Source organism: Hoplias malabaricus, chromosome 4 (genome assembly GCF_029633855.1).
Source record: "Hoplias malabaricus isolate fHopMal1 chromosome 4, fHopMal1.hap1, whole genome shotgun sequence".
Lineage (NCBI taxonomy): Eukaryota > Metazoa > Chordata > Actinopteri > Characiformes > Erythrinidae > Hoplias > Hoplias malabaricus.
This window is the reverse complement of record NC_089803.1, coordinates 29,677,763-29,693,384: the sequence shown is the minus strand read 5'-3', so window position 1 is coordinate 29,693,384 and position 15,622 is coordinate 29,677,763. Positions and strand designations below refer to the sequence as shown.

Genomic DNA, 15,622 nt, shown 5'->3' with positions numbered 1-15,622 from the left:
TTGACTTGTCATTCCTCAGGCATTCGGCACTGAACCTTTTACATATTTGTACTTTAACGGCCTCTTCTACTGAGGAGCAAACTCACTATTTAGCACAGGCAGACGGTGTGTCAGAGAATTAAGAAATAGACTACAATTACAATTTAAAAAATCCAATATATCAGCATAAACTTGATGGGAAAGCGGTAGTGGGTGTCTGCCACAAGATGGCGGCAGAGAGTACATAATTGCAAGGTTTGTTGTATTTTCGGCCGGATTTCTCAGGATTTTCTACCGGAAAGAAAGAGGCAGGATAAAAATAATTTTTAATGTTTTAACGACAAAATAATGAAAACACGTAATGGTTCCACATCTCTGTTGGAGGGACTCTTACAGGAGCGACGATATTTTTTAGCCATTGCCTGAAATATTTTGGTCAATAACTTTTCATCTAATTTTCTTTATGTATTTTCTGATTTTGCTCATTTTGATGTAGGGACTAAGGATATTGGATGTAAAAGTCAGCAAGGCTCATTCAGATTCAGATGTGAAGAGCTGTACAATACTGTGTATATTAACTGTGTTTTTTCCAGAAGAGACGTTAACCGTGACACACGTGTTATTGAGGAAAACAGCAATATAAATATTAAATAAAAATATTAAAATTAATTAACTGATTCATTTTACCCGGAATCATTGGGCGCAAGGCAGGAACACACCCTGCAGGGGGCGCCAGTCCATCGCAGGGCAATATTAAAATATTAAAATTATAATTTATATTGCTGCTTTTTAAAAAAAACATTTTGAAATGTAATATTTCCTCTTAAACAAAAAAATAATAATTTTATTTTAATTATACTGAGGGACAGACTGCTATGTGGAATGACCTGTTACAACCTAATATTTGATGATTACACGATTCTATTTAGTGGTTTTATTTTTAATGATTGGCTAGATCTGTTGTTTTTTAGGTTAAAATGACATACTTTAGCTATTTTATTCCTTTGATGTGCTTGACAAAATATTAATCTCTTTTTGATACATTTGTAGGATTCTGATCCATATTAATGTGCCTTGCATCTTTGTAAGTGTGCACTTGTTTCCCTCAGGAACTTAATTAATTACAAAATGTTATTCACAGCATTACTATAAGGAATGTTTCCCTGAAAGATCTATTTTCCCCTGTTCCCTTTCTCTGTCTACCCAGAATGTTTCTGAAGTCTGTTTCTTTAACTTTGTATTCAAACTATGAGGAACAGCAGTTATAATAGAGATCAAACCATACAAGACTTTCACTCAGAGTTGCGGCCTTTGTAACTGTGATAGTTATAAATTGGGGAACTTTGCAAAATGTAAAGGAAAAGAGATTGCATCAATGCATGAATCATTAAATCCCTATGCTTATGTATGTAGTTATAATAAATGTTGCCACAGAAACATGTGTTTAATAATTTGTGTGAGCAAAACATATCAAAAGTTTGGGGTCTCCTCTTTCATAGCTTTCATTCATAATGCAGCAAATAAATACTTTCTATTGATGACAGTCCTGTACTGCAGGCAGGCAATTTTAACACCTGTTTACTGTTGTAAACTGTTCACAATGTGGATTGGCACTGTTTGGAAAATGTGTTCATGGAAATTTTTGACCATTCCTAATGAAGCCCAATTGTGAGGTCAGAGATGGATGTTGGATGAGAGCCTGGCTCACAGTAAACACTCAAATTCATCCCAAAGGTGTTCTGTTGGGTTCCGGTCAGGAATCTGTGCAGACCGGTTGGGTTCTTCCACACCAAACTCGCTCATCCATGTCCTTATCCATGACCTTGCTTTGTGCACTGGTGCAAAATCATGTTGGAACAGGTAGGGACCATCCCCAAACTGTTCCCACAAATTTGGGTGCATGAAATGATCCAAAATCTCTTGGTATGCTGAAACATCAAGAGTTCCTTTCACTGGAACTAAGGTGCTGAACCTAACTCATGAAGAGCAACACCACACCATAATCCCTCATCCACAAAAACTTTACACTTGGCACAATGCTGTCAGACAAGTGTTGTTCGTCTGGCAACCACCAAAACCAGACTTGCCCATTGGATTGCCAGATGGAGAAGTGTGCTTCCAGTAGCGGCATGCTTTACAAAACTGGCTTTGACGCTTTACGTTGCACTTGGCGATGTAAGGCTTAGATGCAGATGCTCAGCACTTGAAACCAATTCCATGAATCTCTCTAAAAAACAAAGTTTGGAGGTCTGTAACGATTGATTCTGCAAAAAGTTGTTGGCCTCTGTGCACAATGCGCCTCAGCGTCCATTGACTCCACTGTCATTTTACGTGGCCTTTCATTTTGTAGCTGGTTTCCTGTCATTCCCTGTCACTTCCACTTTGTCCCATTATGTTGTTATATTCCATTAACAGTTGACTGGAATTGTTGCACAGGTGACATCCTATCACGGTACCACTCTGGAATTCACTGAGCTCCTGAGTGAGACCCATTCTTTCACAAATATTTGTAGAAGCAGTCTGCATGCTTTCTTTCTTTTTTACATCTGTGGCCATAGAACACCTGATTTCAATGATGTGGGTGGGTGAGGAAATACTTTTGGCAAAATAGTGTATATTGCTCAACACTATCAGTGCCTTCACAAATGTGCATGTCACCCATGCCATGTGCACTAATGCCTCCCTGTATACCATCATGGATGTTGATTTTTGATCTGTATTTGAACCCTCTCTTCTTTAGCCCATAAGATATGACATATATGATTTTTGAAAGAATTTCCATTTTTGATTTGTCAGACCACAAAACATTTTTCTGCTTTACATTAGTCCATTTTGAGCTTGGGCCCCAACGAATGTAGCAGCATTTCTGGACCATGTTTCTATGTGTTTTTATTTTTTCTTGGCCAATATTTTTAGATGCAGCCTCAATTTATTTTTTACAGACAATGGTTTTCAGAAGTGTTTCTGAGCCCATGCAATGATTTTCTAGTCTGATTTTAATGCAGTGCTGTCTAAGTGCCTGATGGCAATCAAATGGCCATAGCCCTTGCAAACAGAGATTTCTCCAGATTCCCTGAATCTTTCAGATCTATTATATATCATAGATGCAGAAATCCCTGTTTTTTGTTATTTTACATTCAGGAGCAATGGTTTTGAATTGTTCAACTATTAGCCATAAAGAACCATTTTTGTTTAAAAATTGTGTGAAGAACCTTTTAAAGGTTTAAATATACATCACTCTGTCTTAAGATTAAAAATGTTAGCAAAATGGTTCTTTATGGAACCAAAAGAGGTTCTTCTATTGCGTCACTCAAAGAACATTTTAAGAATGTAGATAAAATAGTTGCATAACACATTGCATATATATAAGTGTACATTTATGTTCCAACTGCTCTGTTCTGTTCTACTACACAGTTAATGCCCTTTATAATTAAATTTACCTACCCACGACTACACCCATATGTGTCCTTTCCTCTATATGTACGTCTACAGAAGACATGGTCATCAGATTGGAGGGGCTGAGGTTTGGAAAATGAGCACCTATGGGCCTATTTCTGCACTTTTGCCACACCCTTAGCGAAACCATGGTGTAATTACTAGGGTAAAGGGCTGTACTAACCACTTGAAGGGCAGAAAGTATCTATACTGAGCCACACAGACTCCCTGCTTACATTTGTGGCAAAGGGAGAGAAAGAGGAGAGATTTTATCATTTCTAGGAAACTTTAGACCGCTCAGACTCACCTGCTTTTGAACAAAGACTGGAAGGAATATTGTAAATAATATACCAACAATACAAAAAGTTTAATCTGAGTAAATGTAACATTTTAAAGGAAAAATATGTTGATTCAAAATTTCACAGTGTCAACAAACCCCAAAAAGGTTGGGACAAGTAGCAATAAGTGGCTGGAAAAAAGAAATTGAGCATATAACGAACAGCTGGAAGACCAATTAACACTAATTAGGTCAATTGACAACATGATTGGGTTAAAAAGAGCTTCTCAGAGTGTCAGTGTCTCTCTGAAGCCAAGATGGTAAGAGGATCACCAATTCCACCATTGTTGCACAGAAAGATAGTGCAGCAATACCAGAATGGTGTTACCCAGCGTAAAATAGCAAAGACTTTTAAGTTATCATCATCAACCGTGCATAACATCATCAAAGATTCAGAGAATCTGGAACAATTGCTGTGCGTAAGGGTCAAGGCCGTAAAACTCTACTGGATGTTCATGATCTCCGGGCCCTTAAAGATCACTGCACCTCAAACAGGAATGTCACTGTCAAGGAAATAACAGAATGGGCTCAGGAATACTTCCAGAAAGCATTGTCAGTGAACACAATGCACCGTGCCATCCGCTGTTTAGCTGAAACTCCACAGTGCAAAGAGGAAGCCATTTCTAAGCAAGCTCCACAAGCTCAGACGTTTGCACTGGGCCAGGGGTCTTTTAAAATAGAGTGTGGCAAAATGGAAGACTGTTCTGTGGTCAGTTCAGTCACGATTTGAAGTTCTTTATAGAACACTGGGACGCCATGTCATCCGGACCAGAGAGAACAAGGATAACCCAAGTTATTATCAACGCTCCGTTCAGAAGCCTGCATCAGTGATGGTATGGGGTTGCATGTGTGCTTGTGACATGGGCAGCTTGCATGTCTGGAAAGGCACCATTAATGCAGAGAACTATGTTCAGGTTCTAGAACAACATATGCTCCCATCTAGACATCATCTCTTTCAGGGAAGACCTTGCATTTTTCAACAAGATAATGCCAGACCACATTCTGCAGCAATCACAACACCATGGCTACATAGGAGAAGGATCCGGGTACTGAAATGGCCAGCCTGCAGTCCAGATCTTTCACCTATAGAGAACATTTGCGCATCATAAAGAGGAAGGTGTGACAAAGAAGGCCCAAGACGATTGAACAGTTAGAGGCCTGTATTAGACATGAATGGGAGAGCATTCCTATTTCTGAACTTGAGAAACTGGTCTCCTCTGTCCCCAGACGTCTGTTGAGTGTTGTAAGAAGAAGGGGGGATGCCACACAGTGGTAAAAAATGGCCTTGTCCCAAATTTTTTGGGATTTCTTGACGCCATGAAATTTTGAAACAACATATTTTTCCCTTAAATGATACATTCTCTCAGTTTAAACTTTTGATCTGTGATTTGTGTTCTATTCTGAATAAGATATTAGATGTTGGCACCTCCACATCATTGCATTCAGTTTTTTTCACGATTTGTTTAGTGTCCCAACTTTTTTGGAATCCGGTTTGTACTACTGTCCCACTGATTACTGCTATTACTAATATTATAAATAACTCTACCTCTACTACTGCTAGTGCTATTACTGTTGCTACTATTACTAATGATCCGTCTCCTCTTCTTCCTCCTCCTCCTACTACTACTACTATTGCTACTACTAACCCTAACCATAACTCCTACTGATACTGGTAGTAGTTTGAAATAATTTGGTGAAATATATACACAGATGAACCACAACATTAGAGTCACCTCTTTGTATCTACACTCACTGTCCAGTCTCTCAGCTCCACTGACAATACAGGAGACCAGCCAACAATGTCCTGTGTCCACCGATTAAGGACTAGTGGACGACCAACACAAACACAGATAAGCTACTATCTCTGACTTGACAGCTACACGGTGGGCCAATGAGGGATGTGTGTCTAACAGAGTGAACGATGAGTGAACAAAGTATTTATTAACTTCAACAGCACTGCTGTGTCTGATTGACCCCACACAACACCCACTAACACAGCCACCACATCACTGCAGCGCTGAGAATAATCCTACAGCAAAATAATATCTGCTCTCTGGTGGCCCTGTAAGGGGGGCCCATTTAAGAACAGGGCGAAAGGGGCAAAATATACATATATGATACAATATAATAGCCTTATTTTAAATACCTCAGGACAGAATCAAGTGACTGTAGGACCCAAATGCTGAGGGGTGTTTGTTGACATGCCAACGATCTATGGCTAGGCCTATATTTTAATTTTGATGCTTACTTATGCCACAGGGTTTAATTGAGCTATTCGAAAAGTACTTTCACTTCGTGGCTGTATTTGAAGGATCTTTCATATTTCATAGATCTGCCCTATAGAAGCAAACAATTTATCCTACACTGACAGCAACAAATACGATTTTTAAGATACGCTTATCCAGTTCAGGGTCGCGGTGGGTGCAGATCCCAGTTCAAATTAATTAATGAATAAAGCTCAATTAACTGTTTATTGTTTCCTTTGGCAAACTAATGTGAAAATAATACAAAAGCTATTAAAGGACAGATTTACTGTCCAATTTTATAAGAAGTGTGTGTGTGCTGTTAGTTTCCTCCGATATAATATTGCGCCCCTATCTGAGCTCTTCCCCTTTAACAACGGGTGGTGTGTCAGAGAGAGAGAGAGAGAGAGAGAGAGAGAGAGAGAGACCACTACTGGAGAACGCCGAGCTCGAGCTCAGGACTTTTGGGCGGAGGCTTAACGGAGTTCTAGACACACCAACGGCAAACGGTTTTCTTTTCTTTTCTTTTCGCGGTGTATGAGCTCGTGAAACAGCTCAAAGATGACTCGAGGAGCGGGGAAATCTAAAGAAGAGGCTCTAATAGAGATGAGCGAAGCGGGTTCACCGAGTGGCGGTGAGTGTCGGGGAGAACCACTGTATAACGGTGCGTAGTCTCCACAAATTAACTTCGTTCATTCACTATTTAAAACCAAATGTGTCTTTCTGTTCTTCACTAACACGCACATCTCTGCAGTTCTTAAACTTCTTCTGTTATATACATAGGTAACAATGCGGTAAAGTGTACTTTTAAAGTTAACAGACTCCAGGTAAGTTACCACACAGTTTTAAGTTAGATTGAAATTGCTGCTTTTATGATTTATTTAAAAGTCTCACAAATTATAATTTATATGTTTTATAGGCGCCTTTTTTCGTCAGTAATGAAATAAAAAAACGTTTATTTACCATCTACACAATCAACGTAGAGTATTAGTATCCTGTTTAAAAAACAAGGCCATCACATGTAGATGTGGGCAATACATATCTGTGTTAGCCTGGTTCAGATGGCCTACTCATCCACTTCCCCTTTAAAAAGTGACCGCCTCATGATCTGGAATCCTATTTAGGTGAAACCCCTCTCTCTCTCTCTCTCTCTCTCTCTCTCTCTCTCTCTACTTTTTCAGTGGAAATACTTTGTCAGACAGGGCTCTGGCTATATTTCTCCAATTCAGCTTGACTGGGATAGCCCTTATGCACAAACACTGAATCATAACCCTCCACTGCCTGATACATAACAGGGATAAGCCTTTAGCACATATTTTACAGGCCTTCAAATCAAAAGATATGAGTGAAGTTATTAACAGGAGAAGAGTGGCCATAACTGTTCAGTTCTACAACTGGACATAGGGTCTGTTAAGGCCAAAGGCTTTTATTTATAAATAGCTGACCATGTGCTATGGCCCTAACACCTAAACTATGTATAACTCTGTGGGGCAAATATAATTATAGTATGTAAGAAGATCTACGTCTGAATATGCTAAAAAAAAAAGGCTGTAATTAATGAGCACATTGTATATAGATGTTACATTTTTAGGCAGACTAAAAAAAAGGGTTTGAAAAAGATATGACTAGATGTAATAACTTGTGATGTTTCTTGCAGCTGGGTCCACAAACCTCAGACCATTTGAACATTTTATTTATAACAAAGAACATTTATGGAACGTTAGAGGAAATAGACATGTTCAAGATTCTGAACTGTGTCTATGTCAGTACTGAAATTGAAATATTAGAACTTGTATTGACCATGATAAGACTTTATACACACACACACACACACACACACAAAGTTGTCAAAGGCACTTGACAGTGAACTTGCAAGTCGTTTTATACTCACAACCGAGAAGATTAGAAAGGTAAGATGTAAGATACAGTTTTGCAATATAATTAATAATACAAAGTCTTGGCATTGTTTTTTCATCAAAATACATGATAAGCACATCATCAGTTTATCCTCAACATCTCCTGACCATGCACAGATTAACACACTTTAAACTCTGTTATCACTGAGCAGTCTTCATTTACTACAGAGAGTCAGCTCGCAGGGATATTTGTGTTAGTGTGTAGCAGAGTGGTTGCTATGGTGAAGAGAAATACAGACTCGTAGTGATTTCAAACTCACAGGCCAAACCACCCAACTTCTGCACCAATTGTTTCCTGTCTGAGTAGATTTCATTTCCGTTTTTTGCACTTGTAGCGCTGTAGGCATTACAGACCAAAGAAAACCAACCAAACAAAACCTAAGGTTGTTAGTGTAACAGAAAAGCCACCTTGGTTTTTAGCCCCAGTAGAGCTGTCCTCTGGTGGCTCATTCTTTGCAATCTCTCTCTCACCAGTGACCTTTCATGTGTAGGGTGTGTTGTGGATTTATTGGGCATGGAGAATTGCCTTGTTTTGTGGCAGTGATTCTAAAAACATGTGATACTTGAGGCTTTAAATTGTCTATCTACACTGACAAAGATTTGTTATCTGAAGGCTAGTTTTAAAGTTTTATATGTTGGCACCATAAAGGATAAGTGCAAAGTTATTCTTTACTTGTTATCTATGACTTTATAGCTCTACCGCCATTTAAAGTCCAAGAAACCCATGAATCACTAATTAACACAAAGTATTGTCTCATCATGTTATTTCAAGCTATGTTTTTAATCTTTTAAACACATTTTTTGTCAGCTGTGTCTATAAAGTTTAGGAACGATTGTTGTCCTTTAGCTGCACTTGTAAAAGCGAATGGGGTCTCACACTTTGTACAGAGGGCAGTTTTGCTTCCACACAGCTCCAGGTTTCTGGGGTTGTGGAATCAATCCCTGCTCATTTGGATCATTCACCCCATGCCTGCTTGGATGCGATGGCCTGTGAAGTGAAGAATCTTGACCTCACAAAACCCCAAACAAGATGAATCATTTAAAGAAAATTAATGACTGAAAAAAAATCAAATAATTATATATTTATTTATTTATTTATTTATTTATTTATTTATTTAGTCTGTACTAGTTGTATACATTTTTAAATAGATTTTTTTTAACTCTGTTATGTCCCCACTGTGTGTTAATGTAATGTCCCTTTAAAACCTCACTACCACGCTGTAGTCAAGTGATTCTGTCCCTATCTGCCACATGGAAGCAACATGGAGGAGAACCTAAATGCCAAGGCCGACCAAGCAACTTCAGCAGCTTGTACCAAAGACAAACAAAGTGTCTGCACTTTACAAAAACAAAATAATCATTCAATAATCATATTCATGATTGAATGTGGGGACTGGCGCACACTCCAGGGTGTATTCCTGCCTTGCAGCCAGTGATTCTGGGTAGGCCCCGGACTGACCACCACCCTGAATTGGATTGTTACAGACAATGAATAAATGAATGAATAATCATAATCATAGTAAAATGTACAAATAATCCTGATATTGATTTGCACACATATTACCCAGCACTAGTTTATTGTGTACCTATGTATAGTTCACAAATGTCAGCCATAATAAGGGTGTGAAATTTAACATGATAATAATATGTTAATGCACATTTATCAGCACTAATTTTTAAAATTCCATTAACACAGTTCCATAGTTTCTTAAGAGAACCATTCATCGTCCTACCCTGAGACACAGTGCATACCAGAGACCTTCCCTGAAAGATAGAGGGCCATCTACTATAAAAAAAAATAAAAAAGAAAAGGCCTGGCTATGTGTCGACTACCTTTGTTGATTAAGTCTCATAAATATGTTGGTAGGCTATCTGGAAATTCCAGGATATATTTTCACTACATTCTTCCTTTTAAAAATGAAAAATCTTATGAAACAACATGCCATGCCTATAATCAGTTTGCTCTGAGAATGTTTTAATTTTTGGATGTTGTTCATTTAAAATGCTAATCATGTACATTTTAAAATATAACCTATTTGAAATAAGGCAGTATTTTGTATGAGAACTACTGCAGTATATCTCAATAATTCTAATAGCAATGTTACTTGAAATATGAAACAAATGAGTAGTAAATAAAGCAGTGGTCTAAGTGTTAACCCTTTTATTTGGAGATCGCAGAATTAAATCCAAGTGATTCCTCAGCATGAGTCATTTTCACATATAAACTCAGGAGAAACTTCAGAGAATCAGATCTGGAGGTTTTCTGGAGTGGTCCTTTCACACATGTAGTGCATATCAGGTGATTTTCTGTGTCAGATGGGTTTTTTCAAAAACTAGAACTAGAAACAGCTGTGCAGTTTTGTCACTGCAACTCTGTAAATGTGCAAACAGGCAGGATACTACAGAGCCCCTTCTGGGTTCAGGAAGCCGCTATACAAGCTGGGTTGCTTGTATACTATTATTGTTGTGGTTGTTGTTGTTGTTGCTATAATTGCAATGATAAACATTATAAATAGTAGTGTAATGGAATATGTTTATTCAGTGTCTAATGAAGTATTAAATTACTTAAAGTAAAAGTGTTTCTTGAAGGCATGAATATTTATAGAATTAAGCTGGAGTTTCCAGAAGTCCTTTCTTTACACAACCTCACTTTACAAGCACAGGAAATCCATGGGAGGTGCATATGCTCTGTAGCTAAATCTAAAATTATAAAGCTTAGATAAAAATAAGCCTTTCCCCAAACATTTGCTCTGTGGTGCTGCAGCCTTTATACAGATAAAGCTGACCGTGGTCTGTATTTTAATCAAATTAACCTTGGCATGTGTTACTTAATTTTAAAGATTTTTTTGTCAACTACTTTTTTTAGATTATTACCAAGAAATATTTGAATTAAGGTAGAAGACGTTTGACTGGTGTGACTGAAAAAAATGTTGTAATACCAAGGTGGGGCAGGTTTTTTGTTTAAGGAAGGCTATGTTCTTTACACACTGCATAGAAGAAGCAAATTTTCATCGTTATCCAAATATACACATTACTCAAATGCTTTGCTTGGACTAAATATTTACACATATTTCATAAATTACTTCATTGGCATATGTGTTGTATTAAAATTTTAACTCAAATTGATTGAAGTTTTTGAGTCTATAGAGAGAACTGAGCTAAGTTCAAAGCTCCATTGTCAAACCTTTCAGAGGATGGGTTTTGAAGATTATTTTTCTCAATCCATTGTTACAGTGCTAACGTTGCAGAATCTTGAGTTTTTATTGAAGACTGCTAGTTGCATTTAAGAAGGCATGTGGTAGGTTTTGACGGATATTTCTAAACAGCGCACATTAACATTAGCATATCTCACTAAAATCTAAAAGATCATTTTTTCAGTGTTTTGTGTGAAATCATCTGTTATATGCATAACTAGTTTTTGTTATTTTTATGTTGTATGCCTCTGATTCTTGTAGAAGAACTCTGGGCAGATTCTCTGTATGCTCATAGATTCATGGATCATAGGATGTCTGCAGCTCATCATTAAGACAGGTTTTGCCTAGTGTAAATTTAAAATGACAGAAAACATTTCTCCAACAACATTCTCCAATATCATGTTTGAGATAGGAGAAAATAATGTTTTCTGTTTTTTCATTTATGGTTCCTAATTTTTTGTATCTTACCTGCTGTTGGTTTATGCTTCCCATGCAAATGTTGATTCATTTATAAGGTTTGGGCCCGTCATGTTGTGTAGGCCTTTGTTTGTTTTGAAAAGCTGCTGCTTATGTCCGTGTTTGTAAGTTGTGTGACTTAAGGGCATACACATGTACAAAGACCTTTAGTTATACTTACTGGAAAACAGCTAGTTAGTGATGGACGTGTGTGAATGTGAATAATCCCTGTGTTTAACAGGGGTTAATGGTTTGAAAGTGTGCTTAAATGAGAGAACAGCTGCACCATGGCAGTTACATGTGCTGCTCTAATTCTTTACAGAGCTGATAGGAACAAGATAAGTTTTCTCTTCTGTATTAAATGACGTTCTAAATGAGTAAGATACAGGAAATGATTGCCAACTGGATTATTAGTAAAGATGTGTATTGTATTCTAAAGGCTAAATGTTTCACAATGGTTATAGTTAAGAATAAATGTATATGAGAAATGTGGGCAGACCCTGAAATGTGATAGTTTTCATGTATATCTGTACAAATACCAAAACATAAACACTTATACTGAAATTGGGTCTAAATTTGGATTAACATTGCAGTGAAATGTAACATATCAGAAGTGATACAATTCAGTAAAATTAATGAAATGCAAATATTGTAGCTTTTGTGACCAGAATTGCCCTGCTACATACCCACAAACCAAATTTCCACTGGGAGATTCAGAGAGGTCAAATGAGCAAGAAAAACGAACAAATGTTTCAGTCCCTTCAGTCTTTTAACAAGGCATTTGCACTATTTTTATATGTACAAGGAAAAGTTGACATACTAACTGCCTGCAGAGCGAGGTCATTGTCATGAAAATAATTGTACAAGCTCTGTGATTGGTCTACAAGAAACAAAAGGAGATTACACTAAATTTTGATTTATTGTGGTTAGTTTTTTAATATTGGTTTGTTTGTTTATTTTTTGTTTGCTATTTATTATCAATATCATCATTATTGTTGTTGTTGTTATTTTGTTTGTTTGTTTGTTTGCCTCAATGTTGTTTTGTTTTTGGCCCATAATAAATTGTATTTAGGTCTAGATTCAGACCAGACTCCACACCTATTAAGTACCACTAAAGTACAATAAATACATTCTGAAAAATATATTCAAGTATCAGTTTGATGCTGACAATCAAACAATACATTTGGAAATCAGTTATGTGATGATAATTGTTACCCAGCTCTTTTTGATACCTGGGATGGGAAAGGAATACAGGAAATAAAATCTTCCAATAGTGATACGGACACATCTCATTAATTCTGTCAGATAATTTTATTGTTCTTCTGTCTTTCACAGAGGAGAACAATGGTTTCCATTCCAATTTGGATAGTGGGCAAGATGATGCTCAGGTAAGATATGGCACATTCACAAATATGCAACGTATTTCACAGTAAATATGATAACATTTTAGCCCTTTAGATGTAGATTAGATTACATTCAACTTTATTGTCATTACACATGCACAAGGCAATGAAATGTAGTTTAGCATCTAACCAGAGCACAGTAAGCTGTAAGTGCAGAATGTACATATATACAAACATGGGTATACATATACATATACAGACATGGGTATAGTGCTGGTTAATATTGTATTGTAGGCTTTTCACTTATTTCTAGGGAATGCAGAGTGGTTTTGCAGGTAGAGTCACTGTCGCCCAGTTACGGGGATCTGAGGTTGGGGGTTTACCCCAGGCCTCAGATCAATGTCTGTGAGGAGTTTAATGTGCTTTCCCTGTGTCTGTGTGGGTTCCCTCCAGGTGTTCATAGATGCGAGTGTGTGAGTGAATTTGTGAATATTCGGTGTTCTGTGATGGACTGGCACTCAGTCCATGGTGTGAAACTACCTTGTGCCAAGTGATTTTGTTTAGGCTCAGGATCCACCGTGACCCTAATCAAGATAAAGAAGTTAAAGAAAATGAAAGAATGAACATATTACAAATTAAAATAATTACAATGAGTTATAAAATTGTTTAATATCTTACGATAGATAGCAGCATTTTCAGCTGTTAAGAGTGGTATATGAAACATTTATCAATTATGTGAGGTCTAACCTCAAAATGTTTTGTGCATTTTGCTTCTGACCTTGTGTCTTGCAAATGATCCCACATCTGCAATATAAATATTATTTACATATGCAAAATATATTTGCAAGTTATATTTGTAACCAGACAAGCAAGGCATTGTTTACTTTATAGGCGTGGTTAATTATTTATAATGCTGTGCTGAACAGAGTGTTCTATTCTGTGTCAATATCTGTATACACAAATATCTGTAAAAAAAATGTTGACAACAGAAGTACATGAGTCAAACAAAGGAGAATAATTTAATATTCATTATCATAATTTATGCATTTTTTGAAAAGTTAGATTTTTTTTCCTTTTATCATTTAAGGCACAAAATTAGAGACACTTTAGTGGATTTATGCCTGGATCAGACTACACGATATTTTTGTCTATCACGATGTTCACTATGTCAGATTAGCTCTATAAATTTGTGCCGTGTCTTGGTCGGAAGACTGGCAACACTACATGTTTGACAAGGACTGTTCTTCATTTGAGTCATTGTGTGAGTTCGGAGTTTCCTGGGGAGGCGGGTCAAGAAACTGTCAATCATGGCTATAGAAGCACTGTGTTGTTCTATACACGATTGTGGCCCCGTTCATGTGTGTTTCAAAGAGGAGAGAATAGACTGTCTTGGGTTGGGCGGTATAACGATACTACAGTATACCACGATATTTAAAAATGTGGATGGTATCATAAAATTTATGATGTTTGTGGGGTGTGTCAAATTTCGGTTCTGTGTCTTTAAAAGTCGGCTACAACGTTCATGTGCATTTAAGAGACCCACAGGGAGGGGGCGCTGTGGGAGATTAATAACTGCTGATTTCACAGTCTGAAAACTTGTGGAGAAAAGCACAAGCCGCGTAGCCCACCGCAGTTTTAAATTGAGTGCAGAGTTTGGGTTAAAAGAGAAATGATTTAAACTGTAAACAGACATAAATCTCAGAAAATCCTTCACTTGACTTTGTACTCACAGGTATATCACTTTATCCTCTAAATATGTGTTTTGAGCCTCAATTCACTGAAAAATCTGCTGCGATGTGCTAAACCACAATTGCCCATGTTTCTAAACAGTGTACACTGTGTTATTTCGCTTATTTTCAAAATTTTCGGTTCCTTCAGCACTAGTTGCTGAAATTTGTGCTCTCTCAGAAAAGGGTTTTTATCGTCAACACGTGTGTCGGTGTGCACTGTCGGGCTGTGTTTAGCTAAATTCACTCGAATTTCTTCTCACAGATATAAGGCTCAGTGCAGCCTGACAGAGCCCCCCCTTCCCCACGGTATTACTGTATACAGAGATAATATTACGATATGAAAAATCTGGATACCGCCCATCCCTACTGTCTCCTGCCAAAGAGAACCAGTTTTGTTTTTCCACCTGACAGCTGCAGCAGCAGCCTCCCTCTTTCTCTCTTTCTCTGTGTTTATGTATGAGTGTCAAACAGTGCTCTGTCCTCCTATTGGTCATAATCAAGGAACATGCTGTAAATTATAACATGCTAGACTTGGAGCATCCCAGACGACACATCACTGATCTTTGATTATGTCACACTACATGGCCGGTACTCATCCCTGACGCTCATATTCGGTTCAGACACTCTACATTTGTCAGATACAATGAAATTGGGCCTAATTCGTACTAAATTTGTTTATTCTGATCTCAGCATAAATCCTTAACACCTTTATACGAAATTGTAGAGTCCAAACCAGCTTGCACACATGCTTTTGTTTCTGAGTAACCATATCTAAGACAAATCCTGACATATATGACATATTTTAAAATGTGTAATGTTCACTGTTTGTGTATATCTTTATTCTGTATGCAATAGACTTGGAATATACTGATATTCACAATCTTGATTTACAATTTTAAAAATGTAAATAATTGATTTAGTCACCCAGACAGGATAATAAAATAAACTGGCAACAAATCAATAAATAATTCTTAAGGCCAAGAAATGCC

General features: G+C 37.3%; 1 protein-coding gene across 2 annotated transcripts in view; it reads left to right on the top strand.

Annotated features, from left to right (window-relative positions):
* The first annotated feature begins 6,440 nt into the window (after positions 1 to 6,440).
* ano5a (anoctamin 5a) overlaps positions 6,441 to 15,622 on the top strand; it is a 33,867-nt gene continuing 24,685 nt past the window's right edge. The window contains exons 1-2 of one of the 2 annotated variants that reach the window (XM_066669519.1): positions 6,441 to 6,628; positions 12,896 to 12,948. In XM_066669519.1, the coding sequence (XP_066525616.1) occupies positions 6,556 to 6,628; positions 12,896 to 12,948 (126 nt within the window). In that variant the 5' untranslated portion in view covers positions 6,441 to 6,555. Of the gene's footprint in view, positions 6,659 to 12,895; positions 12,949 to 15,622 lie in introns of both variants that reach the window. The other variant, XM_066669518.1, reaches the window with a different exon arrangement.